Source organism: Mesoplodon densirostris, chromosome 3, assembly GCF_025265405.1.
Source record: "Mesoplodon densirostris isolate mMesDen1 chromosome 3, mMesDen1 primary haplotype, whole genome shotgun sequence".
Classification (NCBI taxonomy): Eukaryota; Metazoa; Chordata; class Mammalia; order Artiodactyla; family Ziphiidae; genus Mesoplodon; species Mesoplodon densirostris.
Genome location: NC_082663.1, coordinates 49,094,442 through 49,117,793, shown reverse-complemented (window position 1 = coordinate 49,117,793; position 23,352 = coordinate 49,094,442). Strand labels below are relative to the sequence as shown.

Genomic DNA, 23,352 nt, shown 5'->3' with positions numbered 1-23,352 from the left:
ATACTTATAAGCATCTGCAATGATTACTAGTAACCACACAGCCACAAATACTGTAAAGATTTCATTGGAAATTGTGTGAATGCTTGGTGTTTGCCGCAAATGACACACGTGTTCTCTTGATTTATTAAGGAAACAGACATGGAAATGGGCAAATGAAGGAAGTGAAGGGGTAAAATACTGTTTTATGTTAGTTCCAAAAATGTTTTTTGAACTTACTTTTAAGACTCATTTTTAGATAGTTTTATAGAAGAAAAGTCTCAGGAATTATTTTTAAAAAGTACAGGGGAAAAGTACAGGAAACAAACAATATAGGAAATTATTTTTCCTTGTTTTATTCTCACTAATATTCTAGTAGCAAAAATATAACTTAGCTAGCCCTGACCTACCAAGTCCACAGTTCTCAACAATGAACACTGTTAATGGATTTATTTACAACACACAGTACAATGACATTAAAAGGTAGGCAGAGGGTCATAAATTTTAAAATTGTGGTACGATCATGGAAATAGCCATCATTTTTACTTTTAAGAGGGAGGGAGGTAGCCTCTTTGGGGCCAAATATACCATTAGAATTAGATGGTGCTTGAACTTTACTCATGAGATATTGGAAGTCTGCTTCTTTCCTCATATCAGCCAGAAAAGCAGAACACTTAAGAGCAATGGAAGAATTGGTCATCTGGCTGGTAGCTATCAGCCCTTGTATTAGGTACTGTGATAATACTACTACCATGCAAAAGCTGTACTCCAGAGTGCCTCAGGATCTAATAATCTCACTTCCTTACATGAGAGGCTCTCTGAATTTATAAGGAATATCTTCTGAAAGGCTGTACATAAGAAATTTTCTACCATCTGATAAATCATAGCTAGGTGATGAGGGTCATATGAGAGGGAAATTTGACTTATTTCATCAACCTCTTTTAGGTGGTATATTCCTTAGCACATCTTCTCTTCTTTCTCTCCATGTCTCAACAGGGAAGTACTAAGGATACATAACACTGAGCTAGAAAAACAAGAGTCCAGAGTAGCCTGAACTGGGAAGATCAACTTAAAGGGGTTGGGGGGCGGAGTGGGGCAGGGAGAGTGGAAGGGCTCCTTTCTAAACTAACCATGCTTGCTTAACTCAGATATCAGTCACTTAGAGCAGCGCTTCTCAAACTTTAATATGCATGTGAATCACCTGTGGATCTTGTAAAAATTAATATTCTAATTCAGTAGGTCTGGGATGGCATCTGAGATTCTACAGATTGTATCTGACAAAGAGAAAGGTGATTTTCAGGGAGACACTACCAGGACTCTGAACAAAACTGCGAAGTCTATGTCGACCATTCTACTTCCTTTCCCAAATGTCCCCCCACCCCCATTTTATGGTTCCTCATTCCTTCTGTATCTAAAAAGTCTTCCACCTCATAGATATAAGCCTCTCAAGTAAGACAGAGGGATATCTCTCACCTTAACCTTCTAAAACAACTCCCAATTTAACTGCCCTTTGGTCCAACGTGTTCTTGGATTAAAGCATACTGTTATCCTTAATGGTTAAAACAATACAGACTAAAATGAGAACTAATGATAACTTTGCTCCTCCAAAGGGGCACTTGCAGTTTAATCAAGATGTTCTTACCAACCTACATTCATATCTACTAGGGCGACTGCTATGTGGAAAATACTTTCAAGATCCTCCGCTCCCTATTCATCTGGTAACACAGTATCATTTCCACTCCACTTTAATTGGTCTGGAAGGGTTTTAAATACATAGAGTCTATATTAAGAACATGTAGCCTCAAACCCTCCAATCTCACTTCCTCTACCATTGTTAAGTGGCTTCATACCTCTCAGTACACTGAAAACAGGAGGTGATACAGTGCACTCAAATACTCAAAATTTTAAATCATAAACCTCTGAATATAATGGGTCTCCTATTCTGAAAAATCTCATCATAATAAATTATATAACAAAAAAAAATTAAGGGACTTATGAAGGTTTGGTAAGGAATTTTACAGAGATAGGTCATAGTATGGGAAGGGAGCCAGAGAAAGAAAGCCTGCTGTGTAGGGTACTATGAGAAGGAGAGAAAAATGGGATTTTTGTAGAGAGAAAGGATGATCATAGAGATGATAGTTGAGTCATAGTATCTTTCACTTTGGAGGGAGCACATGATTCAAACCTCTATAACATTTTTGTGGTTTACTCGTTAATAACCAAAGCCTTTGTTAAGTCTCTGATTCCAATATTCATGTCTATTCATAGGATAAAGTATGTTTTCAGCATGTTGAGAGCAAATAAAATTTTACAAGTCTATTCCACATATTTATTAGACAAAAGGAACATTTTTAAAGGTCATGAGGCTACTATATTTCCAAAACAGCAGTAATTTCTTACTGCTAAAACAATTTATTTGGAGTTTCATATATCTTATTTTATAATTTTCAGAAAACATATAAGAATAATCCTTCAAAATAATACATACTGAAAAGAAAAGAAAGTGATCATTAAATTTTTTGTTCCTTCAGTATCAGTTTCTTAAAGGCCACAGTTAAATGTTAATGATTAAAACTGTCCTTATTAAAATTAAAGCTTTAGATTTACTGGTTTAATTATTCATTCATTCAAGTTTATAGTTGCCCAAAGTGTTCCTGAACATTCAGCTTTTCAACAATTTAAGCAGTAGCTACAAATTTAATTCTGCCGACCTAGGTGCATTTCTGAGACTCCTAGAGTTTAAAATTTTGACTACCTTCTATACCAACCCCCCCACAAAAGATATAGGTGGGTGCCACTCATTGGCTGAGAATCATATTAAATATTTGCTTGCCAATAATTTAGCAGGATACTTGGCAGGTCGCCAGAGAATAAGCCTTTCTCCAAGATGCTAATACCTCATTTAGACACTATTTTAGACACAAAAAAATTTCTTCTTGCACAAGCATATAATTTAAAAGTATAAGGAGGAAGGAATCCAAGCACAATAAAGGTAAGAATGGAAAGGGAGATCCTGAAAAGATTTTATTTGCTAATGGGTATAAAATGGTGGTCATTAAAGTAATAAAAAAAAGAAAGGAAAAATAAAATTTTATTAGTTGTAAATAATTATGCTTAATTCTTTTTTTTTTTTTTTTTTTTTTGCAATACGCGGGCCTCTCACTGTTGTGGCCTCTCCCGTTGCAGAGCACAGGCTTCAGATGCGCAGGCTCAGCGGCCGTGGCTCACGGGCCAAGCCGCTCTGCAGCATGTGGGATCCCCCCGGACCGGGGCACAAACTCGCGTCCCCTGCCCCGGCAGGCAGACTCCCAACCACTGCGCCACCAGGGAAGCCCTATCTGATTTTTTTTTTTTTTAAAGACACTGCTAAGAACAGTCACTAAATGTAGGTTCATTTCAAATGCAAAAAGGGAGGCTTCAGAAATAACATCTTAGAAAAAGAAAATCAAATTTTAGAGGTAAAGTGACAAGAAATTTCTTAGGTTTAAAGTAAAACCATCTCAAGGGCTTTTATACTCTCAAACGGACTACTTTTCTCTTTATTCTGCTGCTGCTGCTTAAGAGAAAAAAGCAGCAGAAGCACTGCAAGAAAAGAAATGAGATAACCACAGCTTTGTAGCCTAATCTGAAGTCCGGGGGTGTAATACCTCCAGTTTTGTTCTTTTTTTCTCAAGATTGCTTTGGCAATTCAGGGTTTCTTGTGGTTCCATATAAATTTTAGAATTACTTGTTCCAGTTCTGTGAAAAATGTCGTGGGTATTTTGATAGAGATTGCACTGAACCTGTAGATTGCTTTGGGTAGTCTGAACATTTTAACAGTATTAATTCTCCCAATCCAAGAACACAGGATATCTTTCCATTTCTTTGTATCATTTTCAATTTCCTTCATCAATGTTGTATAGTTTTCAGAGGGTAGCTCTTCCATCTCCTTTGTGAAGTTTATTCCTAGGTATTTTATTCTTTTTGGTGTGATTTTAAACAGATTGTTTTCTTGCTTTCTCTTTTTGATAGTTTATTATTAGTGTATAGAAAAGTGACAGATTTCTGTGTATAAATCTTGTATCCTGCAACTTTACTGAATTCATTTACTAGTTCTAGTAGTTTTTTGGTGGAGACTTTAGGGTTTTCTATGTATAGTATCATGTCATCTGCAAATAGTGACAATTTTACTCCCTCTCTTCCAATTTGATGCCTTTTATTCCTTTTTCTTCTCTGACTGCTGTGGTTAGGACTTCCAGTATTATTTTATTTTATTTTATTTTATCTATCTATCTATCTATCTATCTATTAATTTTTCGGTATGCGGGCCTCTCACTGTTGTGGCCTCTCCCATTGCGGAGCACAGGCTCCGGAGGCACAGGCTCAGCAGCCAAGGCTCACGGGCCCAGCCGCTCCTGGGCATGTGGGATCTTCCCAAACCGGGGCACGAACCCGTGTTCCCTGCATTGGCAGGTGGACTCTCAACCAATGCGCCACCAGGGAAGCCCTCCAGTATTATTTTAAATAGAAGTGGTGAGAGTGGGCATCCTTGTCTCATTCCTTATTTTAGAGGAAAGACTTTAGCTTTTCACTGTTGAGTATGATATTAGCTGTGAGTTTGTCATAAATGGGTCTTTATTATGTTGAGGTATGTTCCCTCTATGCCCACTTTGATGAGCATTTACGTCATGAATGGATGTTGAATTTTGTCAAATGCTTTTCCTGCATCTGTTGAGATGATCATGTGATTTTTATCCTTCCTTTTGTTAATGTAGTAGACTACATTGATTGGTCTGCAAATATCGAACCATCCTTGTGTCCCTGGAATAAACCCCACTCGAGTGTGGTGTATATTTTTTATTTATTACTGAATACAATTTGTTAATATTTGGGGGGAGAATTTTTGCATCTACATTCATCAGAGGTATTCTCCTGTAATGTTCTTTTTCTGTAGTGTCTTTGCGTGATTTTTGTATCAGGTTAATGATGGCCCCATAGAATGAATTTGGGAGTGCTCATCAATTTTTTGGAGCAGTTTGAGAGAATAGGTATTAGCTTTTCTTTATATGTTCGGTAGAATTTCCCTGTGAAACCATCCAATCTCAGACTTTTGTTTGCCAGTTTTTTTTAATTAAAAATTAAATTTCAGTACTAATGATGGGTCTGTTTAGATTGTCTATTTCTTCCTGATTCTGTCTTGGAAGGCTGTATATTTCAGGAATTTGTCCATTTCTTCTACATTGTCCAATTTGTTGGCATACAACTGTTGGTGGTACTCTTTTATTTTTTTTCTGTATCTCTATGATATTGGTTATTATTTCTCCTATTTCATTTCTTATTTTATTTGGGCCTGCTCTCTTTTTTTCTTGATAAGCCTAGCTAATGGTTTATCAATTTTGTTTAGCTTTTCAAAAAAAACACCTCTTGGTTTCATTGATCTTTTCTCTTGGGTTTTTTTTTTTTTTTTGGTCTCTATTTTATTTATTTCCTCTCTCCTCTTTATTTTTTCCTTCCTTCTGTTCATTTTGGGCTTTATTTATTCTTCTTTTTCTAATTCCTGTAGATGGTAGGTTCAGTTGTTTATTTGAGATTTTTATTGCTTCTTGAGGAAGGCCTGTATCACTATAAACTTCGCTCTTACTGGTCTTGCTGCATCCCATATATTTTGTTTTGTTTTTTTTTTTTTTTTTTGCTGTACGCGGGCCTCTCACTGCTGTGGCCTCTCCCGTCGCGGAGCACAGGCTCCGGACACACAGGCTCCGCGGCCATGGCTCGCGGGCCCAGCCGCTCCGCGGCATGTGGGATCTTCCGGGATCGGGGCACGAACCCGTGTCCCCTGCATCGGCAGGCGGACTCTCAACCACTGCGCCACCATGGAAGCCCAAATTTTTGGAAAGTTGTGTTTCCATTTTCATTTGTCTTGAGGTATTTTCTGATTTTTTCATTTAACCATTGGTTTTTAAATAGCATGTTGTTTTAGTCTCCATGTGTTTATACTTTTCCCATGCTTCTTCCTGTAACTGATTTCACAGCAGTGTTTTCAGAAAAAATGCTTGATATAATTTCTATCCTCTTAAATTTGTTGAGACTTATTTTGTGACCTACCCTGTGATCTAAATGGAGAATGTTCCATGTACACTTGAAAAGAATGTGCATTCTGCTGCTTGGGGATGGAATGTCCTGTTGATACTGATTAAGTCCAACTGGTCTAAAGGGTCATTTAAGACCATTTTCCTTATTGATTTTGTCTGGATGATCTGCCCATTGATGTAAGTGGGGTGTTAAAGGCCCCTAATATTACAGTATTACTGTCAATTTCTCACTTTATGTCTGTTAATATTTGCTTATATATTTAGGTGCCCCTGTACTAGCTGCATACATATTATAACCTCTTCTTGGACTGATCCCTTTATCTTATATAATACCCTTCTTTGTCTTTTGTTATAGACTTTAATGTCTACTTTGTCTGACATGGTATTGTTACCCTTGCTTTCTTGCCGTTTTCATTTTGATGAAATATCTTTTTCCATCCCCTCACTTTCAGTCTGTGTGTGTCTTTATCTCTGAAATTAGTCTCACGCAAGCAGCATATAAATGTGCCTTGTCATTTTATCCAATCAGCCACCCTATGTGTTTTGATAGGAGCATTTAGTCCACTGACATTTAAAGTGATTACTGATAGGCATGTACTTATTGCCATTTTGTTACTTGTTATCTGGTTGTTTTTGTAGTTCTCTGTTGTTTTCTTCTTTTGGTTTCTTCCCTTGTGTTTTGATGATTTTCTTTAGTGTTATGCTTCTGTTTCTTTCTCTCTAGTTTTTGTATATCTATTGTAGGTTTTTGATTTGCAGTTACCATGGGATTCATATACTTTGATTTCTAACTATATCTACTTGTTTTAAACATGCAGATAAGTTCAAACACATTCTAAAAGATCTACATTTTTTACTCCCCTCCCTACATTTTGTGTTTTTGATGTCATATTTTACATCTTCATGTTTCCCTCTACTGAATATTGTAGTTACAGTTAGTTTTATAATTTTTTATCTTTTAATTTTTGTACTAGCTTACTTACTTGGTTGATCCTCAGCCTGTAGTATATATTTGCCTTTCCTGGTGGGATTTGCCTTTCCTATACTTATTTCTTCTTATAGCCTTTTCTTTTCCACTTAGAGAATACCCTTTAACCTTTATTTTAGGGTTGGTTTAGTATTGATGAATTCTTTTAATTTCTGCTTCTCTGAAAAGTTCTTTATCTTTCCTTCAATTCCAAATGATAATCTTGCTGGGTAGAGAATCCCAGGTTGCAGTTTTTTCCCTTTTATCACTTTTAATATATCATGCCACTACCTTCAGGCCTGCAACGTTTCTGCAGAGAAATTAGCTGATAGCTTTACAGTAGGACCCTTGTATATAACTCTTTGTTTTTCTCTTGTTGCCTTTAAAATTCCCTCTTTAACTGTTGTCATTTTAATTAAGATATGTGTGCATCTGTTTGGATTCATCTTGTTTGGGATCCTCTGTGATTCCTGTAACTAGATACTTTTTCCTTCTTCAGATTCAGGAAATTTTCAGCCATAATTTCATTAAATACATTTTCAGCCCCCTTCTCCGCCTCTTCTCCTTCTAGGAACCCTTTAATGCAAAGGTTGGTATGCCTGATGTTGTCTCAGAGGTCCCTTAAATTGTTCCCATTTTTTAAATTTTATCTTTCTTTTGCTGTTCTGATTGGGTGATTTCCATTATTCTATCTTCCAGATCACTTATATATTCTTCTGTATCATCTAATCCGCTGTTAATTCCTTCCAGTATGTTTTTCATTCCAGTTATTGTATTCTTCAGTTCTGACTGGTTCTTTTTTATATTGTCTAGTTCCTTGCTAAAAAATTCTCACTGTGTTCATCTATTCTTTTCCCTAATTCAGTTAGCATTCTTATTACCAACGCTTTGAACACTTTATCTAATAAATTGTTTATTTATGTATCATTGGTTGTTTCAGGAGTTTTCTCTTGCTCTTTCAATTGAAACAAATTCCTACCTTCTCATTTTGCTTAACTTTCTTTGCCTCTATGAAATTAGGTGGAAAAGTTAGCTATTTCAATTTTAAAGCAGTGTCCTTGTATAGCAACATCCCTATACATGTTGCATGTGCCCAGTGGCTTTGGTGGGAGAGCTGGGTCTGATCTGAACACAAGTCACATCTTTCCCCAGGGTTAGCTGGCAGCACTCACCTTGGTAGGAGGTGGCACTGGAGATGGAGGGGCTAGAGAGCCAAGTGAGGGCTGGGGCTTCTTCTTTGGTTAGCATCCAAAACCACTCTACTGGGGGTGGTGGGTCCCAAGCTGCTGAAGCAGAAGCCCTGAGGGTCGGATTTGAGCTGCCTCCATTCCCTTTAAGTGTGTGTTCTTCTCCCTCCCAGTACCAGCACCCTTGGCCCAGAGGTGAGCAGTACTGGAGAGAGAGGGGCTGCTGCAGGCCCTTAGTGTGGGTCTAGGCATGGGCTGTGTTGACCCCGGCTGCAGTCAGCAACCCAGACAGCTTCTGATGAGCTCCCTGTGTAAGCATCAGTAACGGCTGTCCCTGCCCTGCTCAGATGCCAGTTCAGGTGTGAACAGCATTTGTCCCTCACAGCTGAGCTCTTCCTCAGCTGCTGCAGCCCTTGCCGTGGCAGGGAGCTGTGCCACTGAGCAGGTGGGGCAGGTGCTGGCAATCAGTGGGTTGGGGGCATGGGCTGTGGCACTCAGCCAAAGTCAGAGTCCCAGACTACTTCTGATGCAATGCTTGTGTAAGTGCCCACAATGGCTGCCCCTGCCCTGCTCAGAGGCCACTACAGGTCTGAGCCAACTTTGTGCCTCATATCCGAGCTCTCCCCTCAACTATGGCAGCCCTCACCCCAATGTGGAGCTGCATCATGGAGCAAGTGGGGCTACAGCAATCACTCAGCTCAGGCTGGGGCATATGCCAGGAGAGTCATGGGAAACCGGCCAGTGACCGAGGCAGTTTCAGTCTGCCCTGTTTCAGGAGTAAGCAAGCATATGTGCGCTCCTCACAAATAGAGTCCAAGCTTCCAAGAGCCCCCCTGCTAGTCCCGCTGCCCAACCGGCCAAGGGGACTGAACTTCCCATTGTCAGACCCCAGGGCTGGTGCACCCAAAATATGGCTTGAACCGCTCACTCCCAAGGATCTCCTCTTCTGAGTCCCCTCCCAGGGGCACAGGTCCCAACCCTCTCACCTCTCTTCCCTTACTGCCCAGTTCTGTGTGGATCTTTCTTACAGCCCTGGTTGTACACGAGTCTTTCTGCTACTCTCCAGTTAGTTTTCAGTGAAAATTTTTCCACATGTAAACGTATTTTTGATGTGTTCATGGAAGGAGGTGAGTCCTGTGTCCTCTTACTCCAACATCTTGATCTCCTCTTTTGATTTTGTAATTCTTGTAGAGTAACTAACACTTAGTCTCCAAATAGCAGCAAAAATGAACTGCCGAACAGAGTAGTACTTTGGAAAGTGAGAGGGCTAAGTAAGAAAAGTAACAGTTTCAACTGATTTACCTTGACAGAGCAACTTCGGTTGAATGATGAACACAAATGGAGCTCACCACTAAATGACCTTGACAAATCAATACTAGATATATTATTTTTCCTAATTTGTTGTAATTCTTCCACAAATACAGTGAATCATGACAAGTGCTAGGAATAGAGTCTAATTCACAGGATTTAATAATACTAATTTCAGTGATTGCCATTATTGACATTACTACTCTTTTTTTTTTTTTTCTGGTATGCAGGCCTCTCACTGTTGTGGCCTCTCCTGTTGCGGGGCACAGGCTCTGGACGCGCAGGCCCAGTGGCCATGGCTCAAGGGCCTAGCCGCTCTGTGGCATGTGGGATCTTCCCGGACCGCGGCACCAACCCGTGTCCCCTGCATCAGTAGGCGGACTCTCAACCACTGCACAACCAAGGGAGCCCGACGTTACTACTCTTAATGTAAAGCAATTATGAGATCCTCAAAGCACAAAAGGACAATAACTCTTTTTCTCTTACATGAAACATTTTCAGCCTCACTCAGAAATAGATATAACTAGCTTAGTCACTCATTCATTATTAGTTTCCATTTCTGATCAAAAGGTCCCATGTTTCCCTGGCAGGGAAAGGCAGAATTGAAGATTATGGTTCCTTAAATTCTTAAAGACAGTATAAAGGACTGCCTGTATGACTGTGAATAATTTCATGCTCCTGTTTCTCTCTTGGACGAAAGTATGACTCTGATGTGATTCCACTGGTATGAGACAGGAATGCAATCAAGGACTACAGGGGAAATGTTGATATTTTCCCTTCACCAAAATACAATTAAGTGTTTAAGTACATGCATGCATACACACACAAACTAAGGAAGTTCAATAAGCAATTGAAATAATCTCAGAGGAAAACACAATTAAGAAATGAAATTTTAAAATGAAGATAAGAAAATGAAAATTCCAAAATTCAGAGAACATTAAGATAACCTATGTAAAACATGAATCATTTTTATTATTTTATATTCAACAAAGGCTTTTAAAAGAAGTTCAACTTTTTTCAGGTATTCCTAAACAGAAGGTACAGTTTAAGTAAAACCATAAAACATTTTACGATATTCTATGAATTTGTTGATGTCCATGGTTATGATTATATTATGTTATCTCCGACAACTCAAGACAATATTACTTACTGTTAGAAAAATTATATGTATGATCTTTTAAAATTTTGGTCAATTCTTCAAAACATAACTGTCACTTATATCACTGTGCACTACTAACTAGGAATAATCCATAGCGTCATTTTGAAATCCCTGTCTCTTGATTAGCATTTTATAAAGCAGTAGTGCTGGGCTTATTTGGAAGAAAAAATATAAATTCAATTATTTTAAAGAAAAGATTCCTTCCTCAAATCGCCTCAAAGAAAAATATTTAATAAACTGGCAAGCTACGTTTTTCAAGACAATGCTGCCACCTGCTGGAAGAATATTTCCCAAATGTTAGAGTAAAATCGCATTCTAAAGAACTATATATCATAATCTTCCAATTACCCACTGAAAAAAGACACACCTTACTTAATAATTCTGACCATTTTATCTTTCGGACTTTTAATAACTATGTCTTAATTGAATACCAATTAACTATGGTTTTCAGCGTATTTAAATACTAAATACAAATAAGTTGAAGTGACATCATAAAAAAAAATGCAGCTCTAAAGAGCTAACACCTATCCTTCTCAAACTCTTCCAAAATATAGCAGAAGGAGGAACACTCCCAAATTCATTCTACAAGGCCACCATCACCTTGGTACCAAAACCAGACAAAGATGTCACTAAGAAAGAAAACTACAGGCCAACATCACTGATGAACATAGATGCAAAAATCCTCAATAAAATACTAGCAAACAGAATACAACAGCACATTAAAAGGATCATACACCATGATCAAGTGGGGTTTATTCCAGGAATGCAAGGATTCTTCAATATACGCAAATCAATCAACGTGATACACCATATTAACAAATTGAAGGAGAAAAACTATATGATCATCTCAATAGATGCAGAGAAAGCTTTCGACAAAATTCAACACCCATTTATGATAAAAACCCTGCAGAAAGTAGGCATAGAGTGAACTTTCCTCAACATAATAAAGGCCATATATGACAAACCCACAGCCAACTGAAACCATTTCCTCTAAGATCAGGAACAAGACAAGGATGTCCACTCTTACCACTATTATTCAGCATAGCTTTGAAAGGTTTAGCCACAGCAATCAGAGAAGAAAAAGAAATAAAAGGAATCCAAATCGGAAAAGAAGTAAAGCTGTCACTGTTTGCAGATGACATGATAATAAACATAGAGAATCCTAAAGATGCTAACAGAAAACTACAAGAGCTAATCAATGAATTTGGTAAAGTAGCAGGATACAAAATTAATGCACAGGTATCTCTTGCATTCCTATACACTAACGATAAAAAATCTGAAAGAGAAATTAAGGAAACACTCCCATTTACCATTACAACAAAAAGAATAAAATACCTAGGAATAAACCTACCTAAGGAGACAAAGGACCTGTATGCAGAAAACTATAAGACACTGATGAAAGAAATTAAAGATGATACAAACAGATGGAGAGATATACCATGTTCTTGGATTGGAAGAATCAACATTATGAAAATGACTATACTACCCGAAGCAATCTACAGATTCAATGCAATCCTTTTCAAACTACCAACAGCATTTTTCACAGAACTAGAAAAAAAAATTTCACAATTTGTATGGATACTCAAAAAAATCCGAATAGCCAAAGCAATCTTGAGAAAGCAAAACGGAGCTGAAGGAATCAGGCTCCCAGACTTCAGACTATACTACAAAGCTACAGTAATCAAGACAGTATGGTACTGGCACAAGAAGGGAAATATAGATCAATGGAACAGGATAGAAAGCCCAGAGATAAACCCATGCACATATGGTCACCTTATCTTTGATAAAGGAGGCAAGAATATATAATGGAGAAAAGACAGCCTCTTCAATAAGTGGTGCTGGGAAAACTGGACAGGTACATGTAAAAGTATGAGATTAGATCACTCCCTAACACCATACACAAAAATAAACTCAAAATGGATTAACGACATAAATGTAAGACCAGACACTATAAAACTCAGGGGAAAACATAGGCAGAACACTGTATGATATAAATCACAGCAAGATCCTTTTTGACCCCCCTCCAAGAGAAATGGAAATAAAAACAAAAATAAACAAATGAGACCTAATGAAACTTACAAGCTTTTGCACAGCAAAGGAATCCATAAACAAGACAAAAAGACAACCCTCAGGTCTTCCCTGGTGACGCAGTGGTTGAGAGTCCGCCTGCTGATGCAGGGGGACATGGGTTCGTGCCCTGGTCCGGGAAGATCCCACATGCCGCGGAGCGGCTGGGACCGTGAGCCATGGCCGCTGAGCCTGCATGTCTGGAGCCTGTGCTCTGCAACGGGAGAGGCCACAACAGTGAGAGGCCCACGTACCACAAAAAAACAAACAAACAAACAAACAAAAAACAAATACAACCCTCAGAATGGGAGAAAATGTTTGCAAATGAAGCAACTGACAAAGGATTAATCTCCAAAATTTACAAGCAGCCCATGTAGCCCAATATCAAAAAACAAACAACCCAATCCAAAAATGGGCAGAAGACCTAAATAGACACTTCTCCAAAGAAGATATACATATTGCCGACAAACACATGAAACGATGCTCAACATCACTAATTATTAGAGAAATGCAAATCAAAACTACAATGAGGTATCACCTCATGCTGGTGAAAATGGCCATCATCAAAAAATCGACAAACAATAAATACTGGAGAGGGTGTGGAGAAAGGGGAACCCTCCTGCACTGTTCGTGGGAATGTAAATTGATACAACCACTATGGAGAACAGTATGGAGGTTTCTTAAAAAACTAAAAATAGGGCTTCCCTGGTGGCGCCGTGGTTGAGAGTCCGCCTGCCGATGCAGGGGACACGGGTTCGTGCCCCGGTCCGGGGGGATCCCACACGCTGTGGAGTGGCTGCGCCCGTGAGCCGTGGCCGCTGAGCCTGCGCGTCTGGAGCCTGTGCTCCGCAACGGGAGAGGCCGCAACAGTGAGAGGCCCGCGTACCGCAAAAAAAAAAAAACAACAACTAAAAATAGAACTACCATATCACCCAGCAATCCCACTACTGGGCATACACACTGAGAAAACCATAATTCAAAAAGAGACATGTACCACAAGGTTCACTGCGGCTCTACTTACAATAGCCGGAACAAGGAAGCAACCTAAATGTCCATTGACAGATGAATGGATAAAGAAGATGTGGCACATATATACAATGGAATATTACTCAGCCATAAAAAGAACTGAAACTGAATTATTTGTAGTGAGGTGGATGGACCTAGAGTCTGTCATACAGAGTGAAGTAAGTCAGAAAGAGAAAAACAAATACCATATGCTAACACATATATATGGCATCTAAAGGGAGGGATAGTTCTGATGAACTAGGGGCAGGACAGGAATAAAGATGCAGACGTAGAGAATGGACTTGAGGACATGGGGAGGGGGAAGGGTAAGCTGGGATGATGTGAGAGAGTGGCATGGACTTATATATACTACTAAATGTAAAATAGATAGCTAGTGAGAAGGAATCGCATAGCACAGTGAGATCAGCTCAGTCCGTTGTGACCACCTAGAGGGTGGGTTAGGGAGGGTGGGAGGGAGATGCAAGAGGGAGAAGATATGGGGATATATGTATATGTATAGCTGATTCACTTTGTTATACTTAGTTGCGGAGCAACTAAGCCCGTGTGCCACAACTACCGAGCCTGCGCTCTAGAGCCCACGAGCCACAACTACTGAGCCCGTGTGCCACAACTACTGAGCCTGTGCTCTAGAGCCTGCGAGTCACAACTACTGAAGCCCACGTGCCACAACTACTGAGGCCCACACACCTAGAGACCGTGCTCTGCAACAAGAGAAGCCACTGCAATGAGTAGCCCCCACTCACCGCAACTAGAGAACACCGGCACCCATCAACAAAGTCCCAATGCAGCCAAAAATAACTAAATAAATTTAAAGAAACAAAAAAACATTAGTGATCATGATGTAAAGACTTTGTTTGGAGGTCAATTTTTACCAACTGCAAAACTAAGTAAACAAATCAACCAATAAATAAGAGCATTTTATAGGACAACCAAGGGAATGTGAAGGACAGAATATTTGATGATATTAAGGAATTTTTGATTTCTATATATGATGATGGTGTTATTGTTATATTTAAAAAAAGGAGTCTCTGTTCAAGGGATATATACTGAAAATGTTTACAAGTAAATAGACATGATGTTTGGTATTTGCTTCAAAATAAGAGGAGAGTTGGGTGGCAGGGTGTGGAGAAAATAAAATTTAGCCATGAGTTGATAACTGTTTAAAGTGAGTGATGGGTACGTGGAGGTTTGTTTTATCATTCTATTTTTTATGTTTGAAATATTTCATAATTCAATAGTTAAAGATAAATGGATAAATAAATAAAACAAATGATTGTCAGGTTAGAAAAAAGGTAAAATCCAACTAATTTTTTTAAAAAGGAAGCACATAGAAATGATATAAAATAACCTTCAATTTTAAACAAAATTCAATCTTAGATTGACAAACCTAAATTTTAAATGATCACCTCTAAAGTGCGGTTTATACCTTTTCTGATTTGGCTTCCCAAGAGTGTTTGGAAACACCATGTTCAAAGGCCATCTTTTTTTTTCTTTTAACCAAAAAGCATGAAATGTAAAATTCAGGAAATATTATTATAAACAACGTGTCTGGCACACTGATAATCTAGATATATGTGAATCTATAAACACACATATAAATATAGAAAGTACAGAAAATACAATTTGGCAATAATGCTTTCATTAAAATCTTAGCACAGATTTTTCTTTGCTCACAATTTCTATAAATGTACAAATAATGCTTCATTTAAAAACAGCATAAAATGAAAAAAATCTTTTAGAATGTAAGATTTTCTAATAAAATGCTGAACTTGAATAGGTTTATTTTATAATTGTTAAACTGTGAACAGTTTGAAAATCACTGGCAGTAGCCTAGTGTAAACAATTCACTACAAAAAGCCTTAATGAAGGTTATACAATTTTAAAAAATGTGTTCCAAAAATAAATCTACAATGTTTGATGTAATATTTGTCCTGAATTCTAAAAGAAAGCATCGCTGTTACCTACGGTCCACTGATATCCCTGCCTTGCCCCCAACCGATTCCATTTTTGGAACATCAACGTTACAGTCTAGATGCTCTTAAATAACTACATTCAATTAATTTTAATTTTTTTTAATTTTTTTTTTTTTTTCGGTACGCGGGCCTCTCACCACTCTGGCCTCTCCCATCGCAGAGCACAGGCTCCGGATGCGCAGGCTCAGCAGCCATGGCTCACGGGCCCAGCCGCTCCGCGGCACGTGGGATCCTCCCGGACCGGGGCACGAACCTGCGTCCCCTGCATTGGCAGGCGGACTCCCAACCACTGCGCCACCAGGGAAGCCCCTAATGTTTTTTTTTTGAATGCTGAAAATTAAATACTATCTGATTCAACTCCCTGATAGGAAATCATGTAAGCTTTCAGGTTTGAGCTCTCCTAATAGCATAAATATCTAGGCTTCTTACAAAACCATTGATCTAAAGATTAGACTAAAAACAAGTATCACTTTCAAGATGGACTCAAAGGTCATGAATGCCAGCCAGGTAGTTTGGATTTATTCTCAGGTAACAGGAAGCCACTGAAATGACAGGGTTCCCAAATACCTGTCTCTTAATATCATGTTATTATTATTCTTTCCCTGCTTGAATCCAACTATCCCTACAGTTTTAGTGATCACCTCTATTAAGATGGCTTCCAAAGTTGTATTTTAATCACTGACATCTTTGGAACTGCAGATCTGAGTACACAATTGCCTGATTATACAGTTGCCCTGTTATAAGCAACAAATTCTATTTACTCTTCCACTAACCCAAGCCTAAGGCCAGCTTCTCCATTTGCATTAGTCCCTTATAGCCTCTATTTGCATGAATCGGTACACCACCATCCACCAGTTCTCCAGAATTAAAACAATAAAATCAACTTTGGCCTCTCCTCTTTTCTTTCCCCTTCTAACAGTCCAATTCATTACCAAGTCCAAAAGTTTTGTCAAATCAAACTTTTCTTTCCATCACTTCAGTCCAAATAGATCTCTATCCAGGATCACGGTAAACCTAGCAATGCTCCCACCTAACAGAATTTTAGTTCCCTCCCTTTCCCCTCTAGCTCATCTTTCCCGGGGCTTCCAGAGTCATTTCTCTAATAGCTCTAATTATGACACAAACTTTTCTCTGTTGAAAAGTTTTCAATGGCTACCTACCACCTACAGAATGAAGCATAAATTTCAAACCTATGCAAGGCCTTTTATAATCTGACCTTGTCTATCCCCTCACTAGAACAGCTTCCATTGTTCTTCTACACTGAAGTCTACCCACATGGGACTACCTTCTAATCTCTGTGGTATTTCCTATCCCTTCCAGGTGCCAACCAGAAATACTTTTCTACCACTCTTTGTGAAACCCTATTTATCCTTCAAGGTGCTGATCAAATGTTTCCAGGTACTTATCTCCCTAAATTCTCCCAGCTACAATCAAACATAAGGCACTCTCTTCTTTTTCTAGCACAGCCCTAACAGTCTGAAAGTTGCTTCTTATAAAAAGGTAAACATTTACCCTCTGATCTAAGTTCTGAGTTAAAAGGCTACACAGATGAGCCTAATCCTTTCCTTTTTTCTTTTTTTAAATTTGGCTATGTCAGGTCTTAGTTGCGGCATGCTGGATCTTTCATTGTGGTGTGCAGGCTTCTCTCTAGTTGCAGTGTGTGGGCTCTGTAGTTGCAGCACTTGGGCTCTCTAGTTGTGGCGCAGGGGCTCAGTAGTTGCAGTGCACGAGCTTAGTTGTCCTGTGGCATGTGGGATCTTAGTTTACCAACCAGGGATTGAACCTGCATCCCCTGAATTGGAAAGCAGATTCTTAACCTCTGGACCACCAGGTAAGTCCCAAGCCTAATCCTTTTCTATACCACGATTTTTCATATACTTGAAGTTCCTCGTAAATCTTCTCTTCAAAGGGTAAACCTCCTCAAGACTCACAGCTAATAATACTCACGTATATAATTTCTAGAAAATTTTATCATCATAACTATCCCCGTCTGGACACAAGATTTTCAAGCATCTCTCCTAAACTGTGGTATCCAGAACCAAACACAATACTCCAAACGGGTGTTTTTGCATATTATGTATAATATTCACCCCACCCCCAAAATCTGGACATTCACAGTGTCAATTAGCAAATAACAACTCAAAATAGTTCTTCAGTTAACAAATTTGTTAGTTTTTAGGGGTGTAGATGTTTAATAAATGTGCAAAAGGAGGTGAAAATAATAAAACAAGGTTCAAAGAGGTTCCAGTCAGAATCAAGTATACAGGGCTCCCCTGGTGGCGCAGTGGTTGGGGGTCCGCCTGCCGGTGTGGGGGGCGCGGGTTCGTGCCCCGGTCCAGGAGGGTCCCGCATGCCGTGGAGCGGCTGGGCCCGTGAGCAATGGCTGCTGGGCCTGTGCGTCCGGAGCCTATGCTCCGCGGCGGTGAGAGGCCCATGTACCGCAAAAAAAAAAAAAAAAAAAAAAAAAAAAAAAAAAACAGAATCAAGTATACAAATACAAGAATTTATCTTAGAAAGGAAGAGAATTACCTTTTGAAACATGAGATAAATGGAATCGTATGGATAAAAACTCAGGGAAATTACAAATAAGAAGGGTGCAATAACTAAAGAATTTTCTAGATCAAGTTTGAGGAATCTTCTACTAAATAATCTACTATAGAGCAAGCAAACTTTCAATAAAAAGATGTCGATCAACATTTTGCTATTAAAAATGCCAAGTACATGTTATACTCATAATCTTTTTATCCTGAAATGCCAATATGCTTTTTTAAAAAAAAGTTAAAATTTCCACAGTTCTAAACTTAAATTCAGCTGATTAGACAATACTCAAGACTTATTTTGAATTACATAACAGATTTTCTCTTATTAAATAAAACCCTATGTGGAAAATATAGTAGTTCTTTGATGACTGGCACCACAGTAAATAACTGAATTAAAAGAAAAATTAATTTCCTCTAAAGGGTTCTTAAACACTCTTCATTGATGGTGTTCAATTATGCAACTCAAAGAAAACTCAAGGAGACCTCTAAAGAACCACCTTTCATATCAAGGAAACAGAAAAGTTAGATGACTTATTTTTTGAAAATTTGCTTGAAAACAAAAACATTTTCCCTTGCTTTATAGTAGAAGGCTTAGGAAATGTGTAATGGTACTTACAGACTGTATAACACATCTGTACCACAGCCCTCAATTATCTAAGAACTGAGACACACAGAGACATTAGACAGCAGCATACAGTGATTCTACTACATCATTGATAAAAGCCTGATTTTCTCACAATCAAGAGTACATGGATTCAAAATATCAAGCTAATTGAAGCATAAATTGGCATAAGCACTTTGGAAAACAACTTGATATTATAATAATAAAATTATAAGATAAACATTATCTGTGACTCACAAAGTATACCATTTTAGAATACATATGATTTTGTTAATTTAAGTCTTTCTTTAATGATACTGTATTTTCAATGAAATGAAATTAATACAAACTTTTTTTTTCTTTTTGCTGTACGCGGGCCTCTCACTGTTGTGGCCTCTCCCGTTGTGGACCACAGGCTCCGGACGCGCAGGCTCAGCGGCCATGGCTCACAGGCCCAGCCGCTCTGTGGCATGTGGGATCTTCCCAGACCGGGGCATGAACCCGTGTCCCCTGCATCAGCAGGCGGACTCTCAACCCCTGCGCCACCAGGGAAGCCCAAATTTTTTTTTTAATGATCAAAAGATTTGAACAGATACTTCACCAAAGATCCATGTGGATGGCAAATAAGCACATGAAAAGATTCTCAACATCCTCAGTCATTAGGAAAATGAAAATTAAAACCATGAGATAACACTATCTACCTATTAGAATGGCTAAAATAAAAATAAAAACAAAAAAACTGACAAAACCAAGTGCTGGTGAGAATGTGAAACTAAAACTTTCATGTGTTGCTGGCAGGAATGCAAAATGGTACAACTAGTTTGGAAGTTTCTTATAAAGTTGGTTATATATACATTTACCACACAACTCAGCAATTCCACTCCTAGCTGTTCACCCTAGAGAAATTATGTTCACACAAAATCCTATATGGGAATGTTTATAGAGGCTTTTCGCACAATCACCAAAAACAGTAGAAACAACCTAAATGTCCTTCAGCTGGTGAACGGATAAACTGTGGTAAACCCATATAATGGAAGGGAATACTACTTAGTAACAAAAAGGAACTACTGATACATGGATAAATCTCAACTGCATTATGCCATGTGAAACAAGCTAGACTCAAAAGACTGCATCTTGTATTCAATATAGCTCCATTTATTATACATGATGTTCTGGAAAAGGCAAAACTGTAGGAACGTAAAACAGATAAGTGGTTGTCAAGGGCAGGGTGAGGGAATGAAATACTAAGGGGTAGGAGGGACTTTTGGGGGTGATGGAACTGTTCTACATCTTGATTGTGGTGATACATGAGAGTATGCATTTGTCAAAAATCATAAAACCATACACCAAAAAGGATGAACGTTACTGTATGTAAATTATACTTCAATTTTAAAAGGTCAATCTGATGTTTTTCGTATTTTTTTAATGTTACCTGACAACTTATGGAAAAGAAACATTTTTCCCTCTGCTTCCTCTGTCAAGAAACACTTCACCACCATTCTAGGTTCTTTGTGGACGTTTAAGACTTATTTCCTGCCCTGATAGAGTTTAAATGCTCATTAGGGAAACAAGTCTCAGATATTAAAATAAGTTACAGAAAAGGGCTAGGCAAAACAATTTTGAGTAATAAATCAAGGAATACACTTTACATATGCTCTACGAAGAAGAAGAAATGCCCTCTGTCAAGAGTCATGGGAAATGAATGGAACACAACTTTGAAAGGTCTTAGTGTTTCTCAATATTATTGCTATTATTATCATCTCTAACTTTCAAGTGAGGATACGGAGACCTGCGGAGGACAAATACTTTGTCTGTGATCCCTCAGTTATTAGATCTCAAAGTTGAGATTCTAACCCATGCCTTTCTGACCCCAAAGCCTGAGATCTTTTGCATCGCGGCGCTGGAACAACACAGAAGAGTTTACGACGACTGCCACGTGGTGTGATCTCAAAGACCAGCAACGGCCCCTACCTCCCCAAACATCAAGACTTCGCAAGATTCCTGCACAGAAACACGGTTAGCGCCCTGTATCTTCAAGTCAGCGCAACAGGGTCTTGCGAGTACAAACTCATGGGAGCGGTAACGTGGAGCCTTGCGGGGATCTCTTTTCCACACAGTCAGCGTGCATGGCCCTACTTCTGACAGTTTTGGCCTTGAGGAAGGTGACGCCTGGGGCCAACGCCGGAGCCACTGAAAAAGGTCAACACCACGAAAGAGGAGAGCGGAGGCGCTCAAAATACACCTCTTCAATTACCCCGCGCCAGCCTGGTCGCAAGTGGGTCACGCGAAGCGGAAAGGCACTTCCCTAACCCTCCCGGGACCCTTTGGTAAAAGACGTCCGTGGACTTGTCCCCGTCTACGTCGCCCGACGTCAAGGACCCACACTTAGGGGGGCAGAGGGGGCGGCCCTCCGCCGGCGAGGCTCTCGGCGCTGGGAGATACAACGCTAGCGCGGCCGCGGCCGGGCTCAGGACACGGGCGCTGCGGCGCAGAGCCGGCGGGCACCCGCCGGGCCGTTCACCGAGAGCCCGTCTGAAAGCCAGCGGCCAGAATAGAGAGGGCTGTGGGGAGAACGAACTCGGGTTGTCTACTCTGGTGATTACAAGTGCCGCACATCGTTTTTCGACCCTCCAACCGCTGCCCTAGCTCTCATCTCACCTCTCCAGTTCTTGTACTCTGGGATATAGTAGTATTTGTTCCCGAACCGGTCTGTGCCCACTTGCTCCTTCACTTCCTTTGACAGCGCTCTCCACAAGACACGGAACAAATTCTGAGACCAACCCATGCCTTCCGACCGGCTCCAGCGCGGGTCGTGTCGTGACCTGCCGGGGATCCCTGAGACCAAAGCGAGAAAGCCCAGGCAGCTGACCCCGCCCCCCGGCTCAGAGGAGTCCCACCCACCTCCTTCCGTACACCCTCAAGTAACGACGCTCTCCATTGGCCGGGTGGCATCATGCTTGACCAATGGGAGACTCCACTCTACACCCCAGCCTCAGTGTTCTGTCATGGCGCCGTCCAGTTCGCTAGCTGGTGTGAAGGGACGGGATGCTAGGGTTTTTGTCGGCGCGACAAGCGGGTTTGGACGACCCTCTTCGCCTTCGGAGAGAGGAGTCCACACGGAGGTAAAGAAAACCTTATTCTTTTCTCTAATATTCCGGTTAAAATCTGGGCCAATGGCTGTGTTAGCTTTGCCTCACACTTGGCCGCCTCATTACCACTTTGCTCCACCACAACTGGGCTTTACTCTCTCTTCTGTTCTGCGGCTCGAGAAAATAGGATAGCTTTTATATATAGCTTTTATATACCTGTAGGCAGGTGGGTGCGCACGCGGGCCCGAGTGAGGGCGCTATAAATCTAAATGAGGATATTTTCATTTTACTTTATTCCTTCTCCCCGACTCCCAAGGAATAACTATCTTCCAAGAATTCGTTCTTTCATTTAGTCAACGTATTTAGTAAGCTGTTACTATGTGCCCAGCAATATGTTAAAGGCGGAACGTAGGCCAGGAATTGAAGAAAGTTTAACATGACTAGAGCAGAGAATTGTGGAGAGAGGGCCATTGACAAGAGATGAAGCTGGAGAAGTAGGGGAGGCTAGATGGGGAACAGCCTTGTATGCTTGGTTAAGTGGTAAGAAGATGAGAATAAGGTGACAGCTGTTGCATTTTGTCATCTGCTTAGAGAATGGATTGAAGTTGAGAGCAGGATTGGGAGCCAAGTTAGGTAACTGTTGCAAGGAGAGAGTTGATGGAAGCCCGAGCCAGGGACGTGGCAGTTGGGACCAAGAGGGTGAAGATACTTGAAAAAAATCTAAGAAATAGAATCAACCAGCCATGGAGATTAATTGGATATATCGAATGATGAAAAAGGAAGAGTCTGCAATGATTCCCAGCTATGTGCCTTGTATGTTGGGGTGAATAATGGTAACATCTCTCCCCAAAGAGGGAGCAAGTTTTACTTTAATTTTGCTCATATTGACTTTTCCCATACTGCTTTCAAGGAACTTGTGAAGATTTCACTTGGAGGGTTCAGGACACAGTTGCATATAGTATATGTTTGATGCTCAGGAGAAATTTAGATTGTTTAATGCAAGTTGATACGTGAAGTGAGGAGGACATAAGATCACCCAGACACTATTTGTGGAGTAAGAAGAGAGAAGCAGTTCAGTGATTACAAACCTGAAAAATACCAACACTTAAAGTTAGGCAGAAGATGAGACTACAGAAGAACTGAAAAGGAGTAACCAGAGGGATTGAAGGAAAACCAGGGTGGTGAGGTATCATGGATGCTGAGGGAAGACTGTTTAAAGAGGGAGCCATCAAATGTGTCAGTTGCTGCCCCCGAATCCCTCCTTTGCTCTCAATGGTTCTCCATCCCATTATTCTGCTCTATTTTCTTCATTCAATTTATTGCCACTGAAATTGTATTATATACTTATTTTTTTTTACTGGTATATTGTCTTCTAAAACCCTGTATTC

The 23,352-nt window shown here is 39.8% G+C and overlaps 2 protein-coding genes across 5 annotated transcripts in view; one reads left to right on the top strand and one right to left on the bottom strand.

The window, feature by feature from the left end:
- The window catches only part of NDUFAF2 (NADH:ubiquinone oxidoreductase complex assembly factor 2), a 196,859-nt gene extending 175,131 nt beyond the window's left edge, over window positions 1-21,728 (bottom strand). For all 4 annotated transcript variants that reach the window (XR_009531446.1, XR_009531447.1, XM_060092922.1 and 1 more), the window contains exon 1: window positions 21,534-21,728. Coding sequence is in view for 2 of the 4 variants with exons in the window: in XM_060092922.1 (XP_059948905.1) it covers window positions 21,534-21,660 (127 nt within the window). In the remaining 2 variants the exon portion in view is untranslated. The remainder of the gene's footprint in view (window positions 1-21,533) is intronic.
- A 143-nt stretch (window positions 21,729-21,871) lies between these two features.
- ERCC8 (ERCC excision repair 8, CSA ubiquitin ligase complex subunit) overlaps window positions 21,872-23,352 on the top strand; it is a 70,149-nt gene continuing 68,668 nt past the window's right edge. Inside the window, exon 1 of the mRNA XM_060091712.1 lies at window positions 21,872-21,997. Within this exon, the coding sequence (XP_059947695.1) occupies window positions 21,921-21,997 (77 nt within the window). The 5' untranslated portion in view covers window positions 21,872-21,920. The remainder of the gene's footprint in view (window positions 21,998-23,352) is intronic.